At 44.1% G+C, this 21,884-nt stretch overlaps 1 protein-coding gene across 2 annotated transcripts; it reads left to right on the forward strand.

Annotated features, from left to right (window-relative positions):
- Positions 1–3,885: 3,885 nt before the first annotated feature.
- WNT5A (Wnt family member 5A) lies at positions 3,886–21,258 on the forward strand. Of its 2 annotated transcripts, none has more exons than XM_074957776.1 (5): positions 3,886–4,455; positions 10,119–10,252; positions 11,276–11,541; positions 16,478–16,770; positions 18,407–21,258. In XM_074957776.1, exons 1-5 carry the CDS (start codon positions 4,450–4,452, stop codon positions 18,863–18,865), a joined length of 1,158 nt encoding a protein of 385 aa, XP_074813877.1. In that variant the 5' UTR covers positions 3,886–4,449; the 3' UTR covers positions 18,866–21,258. The 2 variants fall into 2 exon arrangements, with proteins under 2 accessions (XP_074813877.1, XP_074813878.1); XM_074957777.1 differs by lacking the exon at positions 3,886–4,455 and adding an exon at positions 9,656–9,768.
- Positions 21,259–21,884: the final 626 nt, after the last annotated feature.

The raw sequence follows: 21,884 nt of genomic DNA on the forward strand, positions 1-21,884 counted from the left end.
AAATTATAATTAGCATGGTTTCTGATGAAAACACTTTAATCATTAGCAGGAAGACATACAGGAATGAAGGCTCTAGTAACCTGAGATCTCTGTTGCCTCAAAAACTGGAAAACAAAAGCTAGGGAAGCATGAGAGGCTATAATGTTGTTGATACTTCTCTCTCCCGCCCCTTTGCCTCGCCCAGCTGTTTTAAATAGCTAGAAGAAATTAAAATTCTTAAAGACTTGCAGGCTGTTTGGCTTGCTGCCTCTTATTTCCACTCCTGACTTGAAAACTTGCCTGAGATTTATCAATTCCCTGTTCAGAAATATGACTTTACCCCCCAAGAATTCCAGCAACGAAACCGATTCAGTGTTTGCTTTGGTTATTGCCAAACTGCTGCTAATACGTCCGCCTGCTCGCCTTTCTCTATTGATCGTCCTGCGCTCGACGTTTTCCTCTATCCGATAACATTATTCAATTACACGACGATAAACAGCACTCTGCCATACAAACGGGAGAGCTTGGGGCTCTTTATTAGTTTATTTCAGGTGATCCTGCTTGTTTGACCGCGCGTCCCCTCCCCCTTTTACAGGTTTCTGCTATTCTTCACTAATTCTAGTGATTTGGCAAATGACCTTTAACCCAAGCAGTTTGGAGACTCCTGGAGGGGGATAATAGAAATGCCCCAGTAAATCAAAGGCAATAAAATATTATTTACTAGGCATAAAACTTAAGGTTGGTCTTCCTAAAAGGAACGAACAAACCCCCTTATTTCCTCCCCCGCCTGGAACTGGAAGTTTGGTGATCCATGTAATGGATAAATTCGATTGCAGTTTCTGGTGAAGGAACCAAATCTCAAGTTGTGAAGAGTGATTTATTTACAATGGACTATATATGAAGTATTTTCATTCAGTAGTATAAAACCAACGTATTACAGGGGTACTCTGCCTGTAGTGGGGTGTGTGCGTGTTTGTGTTTGAAAGAGAGAGGAAAACACCTCAACAAAAGTTTGATTTTTTTTTTTTAAAGCTGCCATTGCATTGCTTCGGGAGCGGAGGGCCAGCACATTGCGTACTGTGCAGACGTGGGCGAGCATTCTTAATGGCCTATCCCCAGCTGGGGACTTGGCTCTTTTACTTCATTTGGTGAGGTTTCAGAGTAGCAGCCGTGTTAGTTTGTATTCGCAAAAAGAAAAGGAGGACTTGTGGTACCTTAGAGACTAATACATTTATTTGAGCAAATACATTGGTTAGTCTCTAAGGAGCCACAGGTACTCCTTTTCTTTTTACTTCGTTTGGTGAGGTGTAGTCCTTTGCTGTTGCTAAAAGCGAGGAGTGACTGTTCTGTTGTGCCTGATGAGAATAGATACATTCTTTGGACTCCTCACTTTTCTGTTAGATATTGATTATCACAAATAACTGATTACACACCCACTGAAGGTTTTGAAGATCTACCTAAAACGAAGGAGAGGTTTGCTAAATAACAGGAACAGCTAACAAGAACAATAAATTGTGTTGATAACAGACCGCTCTCTGTTTCAGGTGCTTAGATAAGATTCAAGGCAGTTAGCAGTAATCTGAAGTACTTTATTGTCCCTTAAACCTAAATCTATCGGAATAAAGGATCTGTGCTTTTTTACAGTCCTGTTTTACACGGTGTCCGTTTGATCATTCAATGAGTGGCATGTGCAAATAAGGCCTCTCCATAAACTTTCATCTCTCAGAACGAGCTTTCGTACAGTTCTTGCGTACATTACACATCCTTGCGTGGTTATGTGTCTGACAGCATCCTGAATTTTTCATTGCAGCCTCTAGTACTTGCGATCTCGTTTTGGGGTTCTAAAAGTTGAACAGGGAGATTCAGCAAGTTTACAAAACAAATCTTCCCTTCTCCCTTGCCACTATCTTCCAACGTAAGTATGAAATAAACGGGCTTTACAAACGACTTTGATCCTATAGAATGTCTGCTGTCAGCAGAAACAACTCAACACGAGCCATAAAGGTTTTGAAATGATTGGACAAACTGAAGGGCTGTTTACAGAAATGGTTAATAACTGAGAAGGAAAGGAATTAAAAAAAAAAAGCGATTTTACACTGTGACCGGGCACAAACAGTTGCCCCCAGAAGAGTCACTACATTCTTGTCTTAATGAGCGTGGTTTGCATTGTTTAGGCTGTTCAACTGTGCTAAGAAAATTCTGTTGTCAAAGAGCAAAGGAAAGTTGTACTTACGTGTGTGTGTGTGAGAGAGAGAGAGAGAGAGAGGCTGCCTGGCCCTGAAAGAGTGTGTACCGCAGTAGTGGAATCAGACCAGCTGAGATGTGTTGTGTTTCCCCTGTTGCACTCCCGAAGGGATTTTATTTGCACTGGAATGACTTGGAAAGAGTGAATGCATTTACTGATACTGGGGCTGCTTTCTCAGCACTGTTTGGATTTCCCAGAGCTGCTTTGATAATGTGACACCCCCCCCCTCCCCAGTGGCCCTCCAGTTATAGAGGAATAAAAGGGAAATAATAGGGAATTAAGAAATGGTTCAGGGAATGCTGCTACTTCCTGCACTTGGGTGCATGTGAGATGCGAGAAACGCAATAAAATCTTTGGTGGAGGATTGGTGTGGAGAAACCATTGTGAAGTACAAAGGTTTCAGGAAACCGTCCTCGACTTTGGCTTTCATTAGGTCCTGCGTTATTTAACTTAAACAGTTTTGACAACAACCTGCCAAATTTACAGCGGAACTAAACACTGGAGAAGAGGGGAAATCAAATGATCAAGCCTGCTGAGTAACCCAGCATTTGTCAAGCGTCCGGGGAAGCACATCCACAACCTTGGGCACGCAAGAAATCCACTTGTCAAATGAGAAATTCATCAACAAACAGGAATCATATGTATTTGTACGCACGCGCAAAGCTTTCTCGCATGATGCACAGTGTATGTATTTGTGTATGGAGATAATGGGCACACGGTGGATTAGCTATAAAGTTACACTACACAAGGTAGGGTTCGTGTATTTGTGTCTCTCATATCACATATAATCACGTCTCATGGGTTTCCTTTTATGGGGCGGGCACGTAGACAGGTTTTAATCCCAGACCTGGTCCCCTCAGAGCGAGCCTAGGGGAAGCGGGTCTAATTGGAGTTTCCGCGCCGCTTGCCTGCATTGATGAAGGAGGCTCTGGCTACAGCAGGCGGCACATAATCTATCGGAATGCGTCTACTTCCTACGAAGGATGCAACTGACTGAGAACAGTTTGAAGGGGGCGGGTGGAGCATCTCTGTATTGCAGAGGTTTGCGCCGGGGTCCTGTCTGTGGTACAGCTTTAAAACCCCCTCTGCTTTGCCATAGGTCGGCGCAAGGCGCATGCGCACCTCCTGAAGTTTTTCGGCCGCTGTTGGCCGTATAACTTTTTCCGTGCACTGTTCAGAGGCAGGGCGACGAGGAGAGCCGCGAGCGATAGAGACCTAGGGGAGGGGGGGGAGCGGGCTGTCTGCGGCGCGCGGGGACCCAGCCGAGAGGCGCAGGAAGGAAACGCCGCGGTCGCTCCGCCACCGCTCCGGGTCCCGCCTGTGTGTAACTGGTGCCCGGCGCTGAGGGGCTTTGCCCTGCAATGGATTGGGAGAGTTACAGCCCCTGAGCCCGGGATCTCACCCCCCCCCCCGTCCTCCTCCTCCTTCCCCCAGCTCCTCTTGCCCGAGCCCCCGTCTGGGCTGCAGGAAAAGCCGCCCCCTCTGAGACGCGCACCCCCTCCCCAGTTGAGCCGAAGAGTCAAGTCTGGCTTCCCCCTCGGTTTAAAATGGAGGGACGCAGCCCGCGGATGGCTCGGCAGCCCCGGACACCCAGCTGCGCGGCGCCCAGCCTCTAGGGGAGCGGGGGGGGGGGATTCCTGCGCTTCCATTCACGCCCCTCTCCCGCACGGAGCTTCGGCGGGGGCCGCGCCGGCCGAGAGCCAGCCAGCGAGCTCCTCGGAGGGCTGCTAGGGAGGGAGCGGCGAGCCCCGCTCCGGCGGCGGCAGCGGTGCACCACCTGGGCTGGGCTGGTGGAAAGGATCGTAGCCCAGGGCGCTTTCGTTGCAGTAGCCCGTGAAGATTGTGTTTGTTTCCCAAGTGTTTCCGCACGATCACGCCCACGGGCCCGCCGCGCGCGCGCGTGTGTTTCGCTGGAAAGCCCTAATTACTGCCAGTGCTGATGGACCTTGGAAAGGAGCCTGCCCTGGTGCCCTGCTCTGCACTGGGAGCGCCCGCGCCGGACAGAGGTCTGCGTCTGCCTGGTGTCAGCTCGCCGGGCCCCAGCGCTCCCCCTCTCCGGGCTCGCTCCCTTCCTGGCCCCTGGCGGCAGCCGCCGCCGCCCGCTGCTTTGGAGGATACCGCATAGCTCCTGCGATCCCGGATTTACTCTCGCCGCCTCCTCGCCCTTTCTCCCCCGGTCCCCTCTTGGATTACTTGGCTGCCCTCGCTCGGTGAATCCCCCTGCAATGGAGGTGAGTCCTAGGCTGGGATGAGGGGCTACTTGTTAAGACGCTGAGCTCGCTTGTGTGAGTCCGGGGGTGGTGGAGAATTTACATGTATTTCGGTAGTGAGATGTGTGGGGTTCTCCCCCTCCCCCCCCCGCAACGGACAGCCTTGGCGACCCTCTGTCTCCCCCCCTCTTCCCAAACTCTAAGCTTTTTCACTCATCTAGTCCTGCTGGAGATCTGTGGGTCTGAAATACCCCACTTCTTACGGCCAAATTGCCCCCTGCCTATCATGAACCGGTTTCTTTTAAAGTAAATGAAGAGTGTTTAAGACACTTGTTTTAATTCAGCTCTCTAACGCGGTACATCTTTCTTGCAACCTCTGGTAGCCGAAGTTTTAAAGACATCTTTCGTGACTTCATTTCTGGGGAGAATAGCCATGGAGGAGCGAGAGCAGGCAGTAATGGAGGCCTGTACCTTTAAGGAACTCTGGCTCAAGGCCAGTTTAGAACCTGGCTTATTTTTCCCCCTTCCCCCTTTTAATTTTATTCTAAATTTTGGAGATTGTCACTTTGCATCTGTAAAGGATTCTGCTGCTGGGGTCTGCAAAGGAGAAACGAGGTTTTTCGGTGCTCCTTTGATGCTCTAAGGACTCCATATTGGAAAGTCTGTTAGTTAGTTTGTTTGTTTTTAATTGTCAATTGCATGCTAAATTAGTTACACTCGGAGGGTCAGGGAAAGTTCAGTTTCTCTGAGAAACGACTCTTTTCTAAGTTCATTCAACTCTGTTAGTGTAAAGTATTGGAGTCTACTTAAAAAAAAATCTAAGAAAAAACCCCTCTCCCTTTTTCTCCATGAATTAACTATATACATTGGTGTCTGAGTCAGAGTAAGTGGCTTTTTCTATAAACTTGAACCCTACAAATTTGCAATACACGTACCCCTTTTTATTGAAAACACTGGAGGGAAAAGGGGTGGCATCGCTTTTGTCAATCGTTTGCTTTGAAACCATGGAGCAAATCAGCATACAGCAATCATTTCTGCATTTTACAACCCACCAGCGCCGAATGGCTCTCTGGATGCCTACTTACCAAAGGCAGTGCTCACATAAAAGCTACCATAAAACCAGATGCCTGAACAGACTTTCCAGACACGCTGTGTAAAAACAGGATCACAGCCGATTCCAGGGCTGTGCTGAATCTGTACGAGTCCATTTTCATCTGACCGAAGAGCCTACTACTCAGCCTTTGGTGCATTACCCCCTTCTCTCCCTCCCGCCCCAAAAGCGCCTCACAAAGTAAAACTGGTGGGTAAGACTTTGGGGCCGATAGTTGGTACTTCCAGGAGTTTGTTGAAAGCAACTTGTGAGCTCCGTGATATTGAAGTGGCTGCAGCAGCGGAGACTGACCGTGTCTTCACTGATCGCAGGTGTCTCGTCTCCCTTTTTCGGGCTTACTTCTCAGACGGGAGTCCCAGTAAAGTGTTGTTAAAAAAAAAAAAAAAAAGGGCAAAAAACCCTGGAGTTAGCGATGGAGCTCCGCGCCGAACCAGGCGTCAGTCCTGGCGGGGGTTCTGGCGGCTGAGGCTGCCCCCTGTCGGGAGAAGGGTGTATGACGCTCCGAACGGGTGCCGCCCGCACCAGGCGAGGCCCACTTCGTTCCCCTCCACCTAACGAAACCCGTCAGACTCCACTCTTCCGACAACGTTCCGGGCTGTGTGTGAATGATCTAGTGTCCGACCAGCAAAGTGTAATAGCCCCCATGTAAACACTCCCCAGCCGCGCAGTCGGAGTACAGGCCAGAGGGTTTTGAGCCAGAAGAAAATGTTTCCAGCCCTCTAAACTTCCTTTTACACCTTCCCTCTCTTTTATTCCTGAAACCCAGCCTTAAAAACACACCTAAGGGACAGCGCTGCTTGCACCAGCGCCATCCTGCGTGAGACACATCGGAGTGAGAGCTGTTACAGGACGGGGGAGCGGCTACTCCCTTCTTGACCTTGCCCCAGATGTTTACTCATTGGGATTTTTCTGGCTCTGCAGGATTTTGATTGTGACTCCTTTCTGAGCTCTCCTCTAAGAGCCGTCTAAGGCCTGCCTCTGCTCACAGTGGTTCTCCTGTAGGTGCGCACTCCCCCATGCGAGGCTGGCCCGTTATGCGCCGAAGGACTGGCTGCTTTTGCTGGCTATTAGAGAGCCTGCGCTCTTGGCTCCATGAACCAGTTGACTTGTCAATGATTTGCAGTGGTGACGCTTAATCTCCCTCCTGCAGAAACGCTCGGGAGGGTGTCACTGGCAGGGCGCCTAGGAACCGAAATCAACTTGGGTTGCATGGGTGTACTGCTGCTCTTATAACCGCCCGCGTTGTCCCCACAAAGTTCATTTCTACCCCGAAATGACAGAGACACCCGCTCGTTTCACATCTGCGCTACAGATGCTTGTGAAGACAAGTGACTAGTAACTGAGTTGGAGCAATGTCTAATTAGTTGCTGTCAGTAGGAGCCGATCAGTTAATTAGGTTTCAGTTTGTACCCTTTTCTGGGCACCGAAATATCCAAATTCGTCCAAATCCCTATTTCGGGTTTCTGAGTCCACTGCCAATCTTGTGAAGTTAGGTTATGGTGCATCAATCTTTTTATGATTTCCTAAACTACTGCTAAAAAGTACATTTGACTTTAATAGTTATGGTGCCCTCCGCAAACTGTCACTTATACACACATTAATTTCCCCAGATTTAATTACTGTCACCTAGGAGAGGCAAGTCTGAGTTCTAAACTTGCATTATTTTCTTTGTCATATTTTTAAAACCTTAGTACAGTATTCAGCGCGTTGGGTGACTTGCCTGGTGTGAAACGCGCAGTGGGTGGAGGAGGATCCATTTACCATCTAGTAAGAGAGAGCAAGCGGCTCTAAAGTCCCTAGTGCTACCGCCCTGCATCCTAAGTGACCGAGAGAGTGGGGCTGTAACAAAGCTCATCACACGCAGGCATGGGCAGGTGGCTGTATACCAATCCCAGCTTTCTGTGCCCCTTGAATCCTGGGTGTGTCCGGACAGCTTTCATGTTATCATCAATTTCCCGTGTTGCTGTGACAGTTCTTCTCTCTCTCTCTCTCTCTCTCTCTCCAAAAGCCCCCCTCTCTCCCTTTAAAAAAAAAAATTCAAGAAGAATTAAGAGCACCTTTTAATTCGCTACTAACGTTTTTGAGAATGAATAGGGAGCCCCCAAGTGTTGAACTGCCTTTAAAAAAATTAAATTACTCTCCTTATAAGTCCTGCGTTATGAACTAAAGTCCGATCGAGTAACCTATTTACTGGAAGTGTTTAACTTATTAATTGGCATCGATATTTTATGCGCGGGCAGAGACGTTGGGATGTAATAACTCACACATTTCCGTTTACCATTGGCTTTTCTGCCACGCGCATTGGCCGCTCTCCCCTGAAACCTTGTAAAGGCAGAGAGTTGGCTGTGCTCGTGGAAGGGGAGTTTATTTAAACACAAAACAAAAACACAGGGCTGGATTTATGGATTTCAGAGCAATGCCCTTTTGTAATTTAGGATTATTTCAGACCATTCAGGCGAGGTAGGAAAAACTGGATAAATCCAATTGAAAGCCTTCGACGCAAAGTGTTTAAAGCCATCAGGGGAGCCCTTGGTTTTCCCCGTCATGCTGAGCGGGCAGCAATCTCGGGGATTCTGATCCCTAGCGAACTCTGTGCGTGACTGTGCCTGACAATCCGGATTCTCCTCCCTTCAGACTTTTGGGAATCGTTGAAGGTTTTCCTGTAACAAAGAAATTCCCTTAATCTGTGGGCATGAGGCTCGCCCCTTCGTTCCCACTTCAACTCCTTCTGAAAACCTTAAACCCCCTATTAGGCAGCTGGGAGTGTTTAATAGCAATTAGACCCCAGGCTAATAGTACCCATCCGGAGCAGGGCCTCTGCCGGCGATTCCAATCGGAAACCGGAGTGCGCGGAACTTCGGGAAGCGGCCCGCTTTCTTCTCCTCGCCTGGGCTGGGAACCGGACGGGCTCCGCCAGAGCGTAGCCTCTCCGCGTTCGGTCTCCAAATGCGCGCAGTGTCCCGCAACCCGCGCCCCGGGGGAGCCTCTGGCGCGCCACACCCCGGGGAGAAGGGCCTCGGTCGGCGCCCCAGGAGACGGGAAGGCTCCTTGCCGGGCTGCGTGCCACCGCCAGCCCCCTGGCACTGCAGGTGCTCCGCGCCGGGCAGTCCCAGCCTCACCCACGCGTCACTGAATCAAACCGTCCCCAGGCTCCACTGGCCGCGGAGCTCAGCGCCCGACTCCCCCGGGAGCTCGGGCCCCCAGTGTCGGCGCTGACGGACGGGGGCTCCCCAGGGCCCCGTTAGCTGCCTCTCCCCCGGAGTGGATCGCCGGCTCCTTTCCTGAAAGCCGGCCGGAGCTGGGCTGGCGGGGCGCCTGCTCACTCGCTCTGAGCGCGCTCCGGACCCCGTCCCGTCCCCTCCCCGGGCGGCTGCCGGGCGAACCCGCGTCCCGGCTCCGCGCTCCCTCTGCCCCGGGGACGGATCTGTCGGCTCTTCCCGCAGGGGGCTGGTTTGAATCGACTCCTGTCACGGCGCTGCCGCCTCCCCAGCCAAAGCGCCGTGTGGTCACCCCCCAGTCCCGGCGCGCAGGCGAAGCTGGGCTGGGGTGCGCGGGGCAGCCGGGGACACAATAGCGACCCACGGGCGCTTCGCCTCCTGGCAGAAGCAGCAAACCCTACCCGACCTCCAGCTCCCAGGCGCCCTACTTGTAGTGGCGGCGCAAAGCGATCCTGTCCCGTCCCCCCCCTCCCAGGTTGGTGAAATCAAGCGGGAGATCCCCACACACCGGCATCTTATCCCATACTCCCTTGGTGGCTTTCTTAGCTCCCTGCCCGACCTCCAGCCTCAATCAGATTGGGGAATGGGGATTCTTGGAGGGCCCAAATGTCTGTCTCCCAAATGAGGAGAATCGGAATCCCCCCTTCGGGTTAGAGAGGCATCGCCTGACAACGGAATGAACTTTTGCACCTACTTTTCTCGGACGAGAGCTGCCTCGATGGTTCTCATCTGGAAACAGCTCCCAAAATGGCCCATAAAGGTGTCATATGTGTGTGTGTGTGTGTGTGTGTGTGGTGGTGGTGGGGGGGGGGGTTGGGAGCCGGGAAACATCCATTGTTAGTTTGGAGTTAATGTAACAGCTGAATCTCCCTGCCCTCCCCATTCCCAAAACACCCCCGCAACTTGATGCATCATCTTCACTTTGCCCTTGATGTGTCTACTCCACTTGTTGCTTCTCCCCTGTCCGGGCACTCTGTAGACTGCTCCTAGAAGAATGAAAGTAGAGTAAGTTTTTTTGCTGCTGTTAGAAGTGTGTGACTGAGAATAAGGGATTTTTCCAAGAGATTGGGTTTGGCACTGAGCTTTGATTCAACGGCACTGAGACATGTCTATAGTCGCTGGGCAGACCTACAAGCAGAATCGCAGTGAATAAAATTTCCTTGTCAGGTTGCGTGGGTGGACTAATTTGGACTAGAAACTGCCTGCGTTTTGCCACCAAAAACTCACTTGAGAGAAGGGCAGTCAGTCAAGAGTCAACTTAAAAGGGACCCAGGATACCGCCCTTGTTTAAACTTGTATGCTTGAAAATGATCTGAGAAACAATAAACAATCTGTTCCTTTTATTTCTCCTCCAGAAATCCATTGGAATATTAGTCCAAGGAGGTGCTTTGGGGACAGTTGGCAGTGCAATGGCTTCCAAGTACCTCATAGTGGTTCTGGCCATTTTCTCCTCTTTCGCCCAGGTTGTAATAGAAGCCAGCTCTTGGTGGTAAGCATCTTATAATATACTGACTTTATTTAAAAGAATATATTTAATTTTTGTGTGGTTTATAATATAGTTTATCTTTTTCTGGGGAAAGTGCTGTATGAATAGGAGATTTTTAGTAATACTCAATTTCTGGGATAACTGTAAATCCAAAGGGAATTTATTTTTTACCACCATCAAAGTAGCAAAATTAAATTTATAAATGGGTCACTTAAAATCTCATTCTACAGGGTCTGAAATAACAAATGTAAGGGAAAGCTGTGAATTCCATGTACAAAAAATTCAACACACAGATTTTTTTTTAAATTATTATTTAAACAACTTTCTAAAGAGACCCATGAGCTGAGTTTATATTTCTTGTAGCTGTTGGGGGGAAAACTCTAGTTAATATCTAGATTTTTTTAAAATGTTTCTATTATTTGAGGATTTTTTTTTTAAAGCAAAACCTTTGCTCTCTCAGCTGAACAGTTTCTGACTTGCAGCCCTGTTTTAATCATGTGAAAGCACATATGGACCTCTTAAGAATTGGGAAAACATGACTGATTTTGTTTAGTGTCTGTACGTGCCTCTGTATCTTTTCTATCAGTTAGAAGGAACTAGTAGTTGTCTGTAACAGTATCTAACTGTTAGTACTTAAGGGTTTCCTTATTTTCTCATAATTGTATAAGACTGAAAGTGGAGGTTGAAAATCCTGTGGTATGGTGGGAATTGTTTTGTTGTTGTTTTATGTACTTCTATGACCAGGCAGTTGCTTGGGACTTCTTGTAGCTTTACCATGCCCACAGAAATTTGTAGGGATGGGGTGAAATTTGAATCCTGGCATTCAGGTACATTGAAGTGTTGGCAAAGACAGCCATTAAAGCATGCTGCCATGATTCCATACGTGTACAGCCTTTAAATAAGAGTTTGATGATCTTCATTGTTTTTCAAAAGTTTCCTCTTGCTCTCAAGAGCAGGAGTGGGTAGATTTATACACTAATACTGTATTTGTCCTCCCAATGTTAATCTAATTCTTTCTTTATGCAGGTCTTTAGGTATGAATCATATGAATCCTATGAACCCTGTTCAGATGTCAGAGGTATATATAATAGGAGCACAGCCACTATGTAGTCAACTAGCAGGACTTTCCCAAGGACAGAAGAAACTCTGCCACTTGTATCAGGACCACATGCAGTATATTGGAGAGGGGGCAAAGACAGGCATTAAGGAATGCCAGTATCAGTTCAGACACAGAAGATGGAATTGCAGCACTGTGGATAACAACTCTGTTTTTGGCAGAGTCATGCAGATAGGTAGGAAGCAAAAACTTTCTGATCAAACTGTTGCCTGAGAATGTGTGTGATGTTTACTTAATGTTCTGTATTAGACACTCTTGCCAAGTTCTTAATCTGTGTAAGGTACCTAATTTAGTGTCATTATAGCTGACAACCCCCCCCCCCCCCACACACACACACACTATTTTTGGTCAGAGTTGATTTTCCACTTGCTCCTGCCCCTCAAAAAAGTGAAGGCAAAAAAGCATCTGAATACAAGAATGCAGTAGGAAAGAAAAAGTGGCACTAAAATACTCATTAACTTTAAGAAAAAATCTGAAATAAAATAATGGCATGTTTAAAACTTACGAAAAAGTAGTAGTGTGTTCCAAAATTGCTCATGTTGTGTAATAAATTAATTCACTGATTATTTCATTAATTCAGCAGTTCACTGAAAATCTCCATAGTGTTTATGAACAATTCCTTCTCATTTACTGCCAGGTGTGGCAAAATCCTTCTGTGGTTTAAGGAAAGTTGGCTTTATAACAGAAATGAAGCAGCTCTATAATACATACAAAATCAGTTTGATCAGGACAAAGTGTGTGGGTGTACTTGTAATTTATGTTGCATATAATAACATAGCTGTTAGGAAAGGATGTTGCAAAGGAATCTGCCTATCCCAGTGTGCTGGGGTTCCATCCTCTTTCCTGTTAAACCCGTCTTCAAAATTCAATTGGTCCACGCAACCCACATAGTACAAATAATTCTTATAATTTAGGGGCCCAATCCTGTTCCCATTGAAGTTTATTGCAAAATTCTCATTGACATCAATGGTACAGGATTGGACCCAAAGATGGAACTTTCCTCTGACTTTTCCAGTCTGTTTCTCTATCTGCTGAATCCGTAGCCAGAAGAATCTACTTTCTGTTGTCTTCTGTGGTTTATACAGCATTTGTACTGGCATTTAATCTCAACATTGCTGTAGCTCATAGCCTGTGTACAGTAGCTTTTTAATTTGAGATCTAAATTAAATGCTTTATTCCAATGCTTTCCTATCCTATTTCAAAAAGGAATGGTTTTAAATTACATTAATACTGTCAATTACATTTGGCCTTAAACTTAACTTTTTGTAAAAATAAAGCTTTTATAAAACCTGAAATGAATAGAAAAGTTCCAGAGTTTAAAAATATCCAAGGAACACTGTTTTTTTTTTTTTTTTTTTAAACAAATAGACATTCCCTGGTCTTTTTTTTTTTTTTTTTGCAACCCAAGCGTTGAGAATCTAAAATCTAAATTCGCTTCTCATTGTTCAAGCTGAGCAAGATCCAAAAAAGGAAGCTAAACATGAAAAACAAATGTAACAACCTTGAGATTTTTCAGCTTTAATCTTCTTGAGGTTATAACTAAAACCAGTAAAGAAATCTTTAAATTTCTGGCCCCAAATTTCAACCGTCATTACTCAATTACATTCAGCTGATTCAGTGGTGTGAATTAAGGTGGCAGGATTGGGCACATATCTGTGTTGACACTGTTTCCAGTATGAAAGGCTCACACCTTCAAGAGTGTCACACATCTGGTCCCAGGGGTTTATTGCAAGCTGAGAAACTTTGCCTTCTTCACGACTATATGACTGTATTAATTAATAGCTATGTAGCAATTTATCATGTAATTAACTCACTTGTAGTAACTGCAGATACAAGTGGGTATATCCAACACTTAGAGATCCTAAGAACTGTATTAAGAACAAGAAAAGTATTGTTGTTTTGTAGTTGTATTATTTTACATTTTGATGTGAAGTACATGACTAGCTGCTGTTCCTCTTGAATAGGAGAAAATGTCTGAGTCTGATTATACTTAAGCCAGTGTTCCATTGGAATAATAATTTGATTGTCAGTAGAGTTGCTCCTTATTCTCCCTAGTGTGAGATGATCATAACTGGATCCTGAGTCTGCATAGTTTTGTAGGATTTTGTCATTTATGTTAATGACTAAAACATAAGTAATTCTGCATTGAGGAATCTTTTTAGAAAAGCATTGACTTGATAGTGTAAGAAATATCACAGCTAAACTATGTCCATTTATATTTTTTCTTCCAAGATTTATCAGGCAAAGTTATCTAAAGCTATACCAATAAACCAAGCATTGAGTATAGAAACTGAATATATAGTTTACTGAATATAGTAAATTTACAGGGCTTTTATTCTGTTACCATAGCTTCCTCTCAGTTGATCATCTCTTAATTAGATTATTAAAATCCTGTTATATGCAATATATTGTGCTGTCCTTTAGTTTCTCAGTAGGACTAGAACTAAGGCATATTTGGACTATATTTTAAACATAGGAAAGAAATATTAACATAAAACAAACAAATCTTCTCAACAACTGTATGGGAGAGAGGTCCAGTCTAATCATGTCTCCTGATAGTTTTGGATGCTCTTGAAATACAGGACAAAGAGAATGTTCCACATACATATTACTATTTAAATTTATTTTTCTGTGGCACTTCTCTAAAGAAACACAATCTATCTAAATCTGGGCGTAAGATACAAAACAATGTCCTATTTTTATGTTACATCTGAAGGACATAGACGAACTCAAACATGTTTAGATGGTATGTTTTCTTGCAATGGTCACAATAGAGATGGATGTTGAAGAAATGTGGAAAAAGACAGACATGTTGGATGCTGGAGGAAAACATGTTTGTGCCTAAATACTCTGGAAAAACTATTCCAGAGCAATTTATCCATGTGGAAATGTTGCCAAAGTCAATGAGACGTAGGGTGATGTGTCGGGTTAATAGTGGTTGTGCAATCTAAAACTGCCTGCCCTGAGATCAGTTTCAGTGGATTAGCCAAATTTTGTTTTAACTAAAAAATGGAATTGAATATATTCAGCTTGCTCTTTTAGGGACAGTTTTCTCTCCCTCTTGTTTCTCTTTTCACACCCTTCCATCACATGCTTTCTTCCTTAAGGATTCCTTAAAAATGCACCAAGACCTTAGATTTAAAACTCGGGGTTTTTTTTAACTTTATGTAGTACACAAGATAATTAATATGTGTAAACCTGAACTAAACATACCTTTTTTAAAAAAAAAGATCATGGACAAAGGAAAAAATTCTGCATTCCTTACCTAGGCAAACATCCCATTGAATAAGAACTGCAGAATAAATCCAAAACATGCATTACAGTACAATTCAGAATTTAGCTTGAAAATCTTTTCAAGCAGTTCCTTAAGTTAATTTATGGTAATTGCAAAATCAAAAACATATAACACCAAAGTTATTATGATCCCTTAGACTACTCTTGTAAACCTTTACACTCAGGAGTAACGCATAACTCTTGCAAGTAGTCTAATGGGTGAGTATCTGCTGGAATGGACCCTAGTACTGAGGGGAACGGTGGTTCTGATTCTACTATTTTAGAAATGGTCTTCCTCAGAATATGACCTCTTTAAATGAAAAGAATCAGAACATAAATTATTCGAAAAGGCAGAAGTTGTTACATTGACAGAGCTGCTCTGAACATAGTGTTAGATCTATGTTAAATACAGATTAACCGTGAGTACTGTTCTTAATATACAGTGGTGCCAACAGGCCTAAATCAGAAGTGAGCCTTTGATGGTAGGCCCTGTACAAACAGTCCCTGCCTCAAAGAACTGTTACCCAAAAATCATATCTGACAAAACCCTGATTTTTACAAAGATGTTCCTCCCACAAGCTTGGTAAAATAGAGGTTTACCTAGACCAACTCTATTTTTGGACTAAAGAATAGAAGTAAAACCTAACGGTTAAACCAATAGCTAACTCTCTTTGATTTTCAACTTCAAATTATGTTTTAGACTGATCCAGCAGTCATTTTGGTAGTCCTTCCTGGAGAAGGACTTCAGGCTTGAGCCTGAAAAGTAGCAGTTTTGGTCCTACTTCCTGATAAGAAGAAATGCAGACTTCCAGAAGACTCTCTAATGTTAGCCTTGTTTTCATGGAAGACATTTGTTGTAAAATAGAACTCTTGCCATTCCTGAGAAAGGAGATGGATGTAGCTGGGTTATAGGTAAAAATGGATCTGGGTGCTGTCTTGTTGAGGAAGCTGTTAATGAATTTATCTTCCAGTGAGGATATCCTGTGACAAGCACATATGAACAAAGAGCTTTTTCTGTCATCACCTTGAAAGAAACTTATTTATCTTAAAATGAAAGTTGGAAAAACTTGAATGTAAGGGAATCATCAGTCCTTGACTAAAACATTTAACACGATCCTGTCCCAGGCTCGCTCTTCCCTGCAACTTATAGAAATGATTGGCAGTGGCTTCTTTTGCTGCATGAAATCTTCCTATTAGTTGGGTTATTAGATACTAGAGGGCAGTGGGGTATAATATCTTTATTTTTAAATAGCCCTCTTCAAAGTTGCTGGCCAGTTTATGTGCAGGGCAGAATATTAACAAGTATAATTCTGGTGTGCGCTTTCTTTGACACCAGCAGGCTTTGTGAAATGCTATAACTTTAAATAAATTGGAATAAATGAGTACAGTAGATAAATCACGTTCAAGAAGTAGTAATTTAAGGAGCAGACTTCTAAAAGTTGTATTTTAACATCTTTAAAAAGAGAAGATGGGAAGCAGCCAGGCTCTCTAACCCCTGGACACAATTATTGTTGTAACCCATTGCTAAACATACTCCTATGGCCTGAGTCTCCTCTCAGTTGTGCCATTATTGCTCTACAATGTTCCCTGGTGAAAAACCAGTGTGAGAGGAGAATCCAGCGCCTTCTCTACATCACTGAACCTCCACCTTCTGTCATTGATTTGTTTGCTTTTGGGGGAGAGGGGAGGAATAAAAATGTTTCCATGGAGACCTTTTAGGCTAAAGCACAGTTCAAAACCCCATGAATTTCATATATAGCATTTCCCTATGCCCTGTACTGAATGTCATAGAACCTGTGCAGACTTGCCTTTAACACTTGTTTTCTCTTTCCTTACAGGCAGTAGGGAGACTGCCTTTACTTACGCAGTCAGCGCTGCCGGGGTGGTTAATGCAATGAGCCGCGCCTGCCGAGAGGGGGAGCTTTCCTCCTGCGGCTGCAGCAGGGCGGCCAGGCCCAAAGATTTACCCCGGGACTGGCTGTGGGGTGGCTGTGGGGATAACATCGAATACGGCTACCGCTTCGCCAAGGAGTTTGTGGATGCTCGGGAGCGTGAGAGAATTTATCAGAAAGGCTCTTACGAGAGTGCTAGGATTTTGATGAACCTGCATAACAACGAGGCTGGAAGACGAGTAAGTGGCTGAGTGGCTCCTTCCCCAAAGCAGCCTGTCTGGGAAGGGACACACCTAATTAATAAGAGAGAGATAAAGAACAGTGGCATGGATAACTTGCTCTGAAAGTCCTTAGCTCATGCACATGTTGGTTTTTCAAGGAAATATTTTCTTTGCCTTTCTTATTAGTCCCCAATGAAATCTGCTGGTGAGCTCAGAAATCAAAACCTTTAATACTTAGTCTTCTTCAAGTGCAGGGGGAAAGTGTGTGATGATGGGTTTAAGTATGGGGAGGGGGAGAGCGTGTGTGTATATGAGTATTCCTGAGCAACAACACCACTGCCATTGGCTTTTCCGTTCCCTACCCCATAGGATCAGTGGGACAGCAGCGTATCTTGTCTTCCTCCATGTTCTGGTGGTTAAAACCCTACAGTTCACTGTGAGTTATCTGCAGAATAGAGTTTTATTGGTATATATTTCCAACCAATCCAGTTTGCTTTGGAGGGAAAAGAGAAGCACCAAACTCCCCAGAGCGGAATATTCTTGCAGGGTTAACATAATTTCCCCCACCCCTTTTGAGGATGTGAAAAGCTTATTATTAGAAAACACCCTCTTCTGTGGTGAAACGTGTTTTTTATGGCTTTTTTATCTTGAAAATGCCTTAAATGAATAGGTGTAAACTTTTTTTTTTTACAATATTGTGAACTCAAAGAGCCAAAGTAGTTATTTTCCTCGAGCCTGTGGTGCCAGAAATAGTCTGCTGGAGACTTTACTCTTGTGTTTGAAGGTGAGGATGGATTAAAGATAATTGAAAATTAATATTATTTAAATGTGAGAGGAGGGCATCTGAAAGCAACGGAAAGGTCAGTTTACTACTAGAGGGAAGAAAAATAACTTTCACAGCTGTCTACAGATACTCCAGCAGTTTTTTCCCCCCCCTTCCCAGCCTTCTCTTTGCAGTGCCATTTGGCAGCATCGAAACTCTTTTTAAATGTTGGGTGGAAGTTGCATACAGTATCCACCTAATGTGTCAGACCCCAGGATTTTTGGGGCAGTGTCAACACTGACTCTTATTTCTATTTATACAGGGTAAATGACTGAGCTCTTGCTGCCAAAGCTTTATAAAATGGATATTGTTGCGTAGGTCAGTCCCCCACCCAAAGGTGTTTGGGGGTTTCTTCTGGATGCAGCCTCTCTTATACAGCAGTATTTTGGACGGGAGGGTACTGCTGAGCCAAGAGCCGACAATCTGCTGCCGCACAGCCTGTAATAGAAGAAATCTCAACTCTTTTTCTCTAGTACAAACCTCAAACTGAGTTCAGTTGAGAGAGTAAAAATAAAATAAAGGGCTATTTGAAATTTCTCAATGAAACAGCAAAATCCTGTCCCCAGCAATAGGGCAAATTCCTAATACTGAATGCAACATGAACGATTCTACTGAGGACTCGTGTGCACATTTAGGGTGTGTACGTGGTGTGTGAGAGAGGGGTTGAGAGCTCTCTCCCTTTGGTGTGGGTGGGGGAGGGAAAGCAGGGGAGCTTTAGGGGCTCTCTTCCCATGTGTGTAGGGGTGATGGGGATTGGGGGGGGGAGCACACAAGCTGTCTAGCAACCACATTGACACTTTGTTTTCCCTCCTCCTCTTTTCTCTCCCTTAGACAGTGTATAACTTGGCTGACGTGGCCTGTAAGTGCCATGGGGTGTCTGGCTCCTGCAGCCTGAAGACCTGTTGGCTGCAGCTGGCTGATTTCCGCAAAGTGGGCGATGCCCTGAAGGAGAAATATGATAGCGCGGCCGCCATGAAACTCAACAGCCGGGGCAAGCTGGTGCAAGTGAACAGCCGCTTCAACACGCCCACCATCCATGACCTGGTCTACATTGACCCTAGCCCCGACTACTGCGTGCGCAATGAGAGCACCGGTTCCCTGGGCACCCAGGGCCGCCTCTGCAATAAGACCTCAGAGGGCATGGACGGCTGCGAACTCATGTGCTGTGGCCGGGGCTACGACCAGTTCAAGACAGTGCAGACGGAGCGCTGCCACTGCAAGTTCCACTGGTGCTGCTACGTGAAATGCAAGAAGTGCACGGAAATCGTGGACCAGTTTGTGTGCAAATAGGGGGTGATGAGGTGGACGGAGCTACTCCCACCTGCCAGCAGGGGTGCTACTCCCAGGACAATCTCCACTTTATTTATAGAGTCCAATGAGTTTTTTCTTTTTTCTTTTTTTTTTTCTTTTTTTTAACAAAAGTTACAAAAAGAAGTGACTGGAACCCTTTTTGCACCCATCCTAGGGCTGTTGTGTGGTTTATATTTTTGGCAATAATGGGGGAGAACCCGAGAAAATATTTATTTTACCCCCCCCCCCAAAAAGACTTTAAAAAAAATAGTGTAGTTTGAAGGGAAATCCAACATATCCTAACTTAGTCCCATGAGAGATAGTACATGTGCAGCAGGCAAAGAATTCTTAGGTGCTTGGGATCTGAGAATGATCCTTATGAACACAATAACCCACAAACCTGTACATGAGTTTAGCTTCAGTGACCAAAAGGAGTCTGATAGATACACACAAAGCTGATCAGTACATCCAGGGGTCCATAAAAGGAGGGTTGGTATATCCACAGGAGGGCTCAGCACAAAGTTACTATGATGTCAATCACGTGACTGCAAGGTGCCAATTTAAATGTGAGATAATTAAAGGGTACGAGTGCCTAAGACTTCTAAAGGGTTCAGCTGTGCTATTCAGGACCTAAAGTCTTGGGTCCAGTAACTAGAAAGACCAAGAAAACAATCTGCCTTGATTGACACTAAAGGTGTACATCAAAGCAGGATGTGACCGATCAGCTCTTCATCTAATTATGTGTGAAGTGTGAATATTCCATTGTAGCAAGCAATGCCTTACTGATAAAGAATATCAGGAGCAAGTGACCTCTGAATCTCACCAAACAGTGTGCTCTGGTCTGACCCAATAGAAATTGCACCACTGCAGCTGTTTCACTGTCCCACTCTCTGGAAAGCCCTTTAGGAAACAGAATTCCCCTAATTTGAAATGCCTTTTTTAAAAAAAGTGATGTGATAGCTGGCCATCTTTCAAAACACAGCTTAGTAAATAACCCCTCTTATCCGAGGAAATTAATCATTAACCATCAATCATTCTTGAGATGGTTGGTTTATTGTGGATTTTGGGAAAGCTTTGACTTGAGGAGACAATAGTTTCATGTCTTGATGTTAAGTTGCTATTTTAGTTCAATGAAATATTGCAGCAATGCCAACTTTATCATCTGATGTCTTCAGTACACATGCTTTAGATAATATATTGCAGGTATACATTAAAACTGTTCAGACTATACTTGAGCAGTTACATAATATATACGGGAAAACTGTGGTCTGCTGGTGTCTGATATTTCAGAGCTTTTTGTACATATATATTTCAATACAGCCAGTGATTTTTTAATAAAACTGCTAAAGTTACAGAGGCAGTTCATCAGTTAGGAGCATATTATTCCCCCATTTCCTTTTACAAATCACTTTTTTAGGGTTTTTTATATTGACTTGAGAATTCTTGGTGTCATAATACAGAGATTTTAAGAATATTTTAATCACAAAGGAGTAAGCCTTTTCTCAACCTAAGGGGGCTTCTTGGGCTACAGGTAGACAAGGTACCACGCACTTGAATTCACACTGGTTTGGAGACTGCTTCTCTCTTCTACTTTCCTGCAAGGGCATTATTGATTATCATTGAAACAGAAACTTTAAAATTTCCTAGCACAAACTGTATTTGGCCTTTGGTTTGTTTTAAGGGTTTTTAAATTTTTTGAGATGGAAATCAGTACCTACTACAGCAACTTCTTGCATTTCGCCCCGTACAGTGTATTTACAAAAACACAGTTAGCATTTGTCATTGGTTCAGAAACCTCACCCCAAATCATTCCCATCCCATAAATTAAACAAATTGGCATTCAATACCAAACAAGTAAAATCCTCCACTTTCGCTTAGTCATACCAAAGCCTTAACTTCTCACAAGCCTATAAGCTGTTGCATTAAGTTCATCTTGATCATTTATCAGCTTTTTAAATGATGCTTTATTGCTCTTAATTTATTAAGAACATATTTACCCCTCTCTTCCAGATGTTTGTAAACAAAGTATCTTAAAATTTAAAAAGGCACTACTTCATTGAATATGTCACTTTTTGGGTTTTTATTATACAAAAACCATCGTCATTTTTTATTTGCTGAATCACATCTTGTTCCTTTTTTAGTGACTCGTGTCTGTGAGCAGAGCTGAGTCTAATGATCCTAGCTTTTAAAATACTATTTAATGTAAAATATTTTACTTGTCATTCAGATATTATGTAAATCTTCTGTGTCATTTCCTCTGTTTGTTCTGTACATTTAATGTACATATTTCTGTCTTGCGTGATTTGTATATTTCACTGGTTTAAAAATTTTTTTTGAAAGGCTTTACGCCATAATGGAAGATAGACTATAAAAATAAAACTTTGGTTGTATGTTGGGAAGCGGTTTTAATTATCTTTCAGAGGAGGATTTGTTACAACAATGAAAAGGTTGACTTTTTAAAAATTTACTACGTGGTAAGACAAGGAAGCGACCCTATGCCAAACAGACGAAATACAGCTTGAAATTTTATTTCTATATTAAGAAAGCTTACCAATGTAATCACTTTTTTGGGGAAAAAAACCTTATGACTGTGTGCACCACAAAATATTCTGTAGATGGTTAGGAGCCCAGCTGACAAGTGGCCAAAGGAATTGAATTATTGAACAATTATGCGTGTAGCTTTCAGTGTTTTAGCGGTTTGTTTTGTTTTTAGCAGTTTTGGAGTCATGGGGGCTTGATCCTGTAAACCTTTTAATCCTCTGAATAGCTTTTACCTGAGAAGCCCTACTGGCTTCAACTGAGCTACTAGTGTGAATCAAGGCTTTATGCAGGAATAAGAGTTTGTAGGACGTGGGGACTTGTAGCTGGATTTTTGTTTTTTGTCTGACTAAATTTTTAGTCTAAAAAGACGATTTTCTATAGTTTCAACTAAAAATCAACAGTTCTGCACAGACTTCTTGTCCTGAAATTTGGAGTGTATATATCGACATAAGTTTCCTTTTTTTAAAAGAGCACAATG

Source organism: Natator depressus, chromosome 7 (assembly GCF_965152275.1).
Source record: "Natator depressus isolate rNatDep1 chromosome 7, rNatDep2.hap1, whole genome shotgun sequence".
In the NCBI taxonomy this organism is placed as follows: domain Eukaryota; kingdom Metazoa; phylum Chordata; order Testudines; family Cheloniidae; genus Natator; species Natator depressus.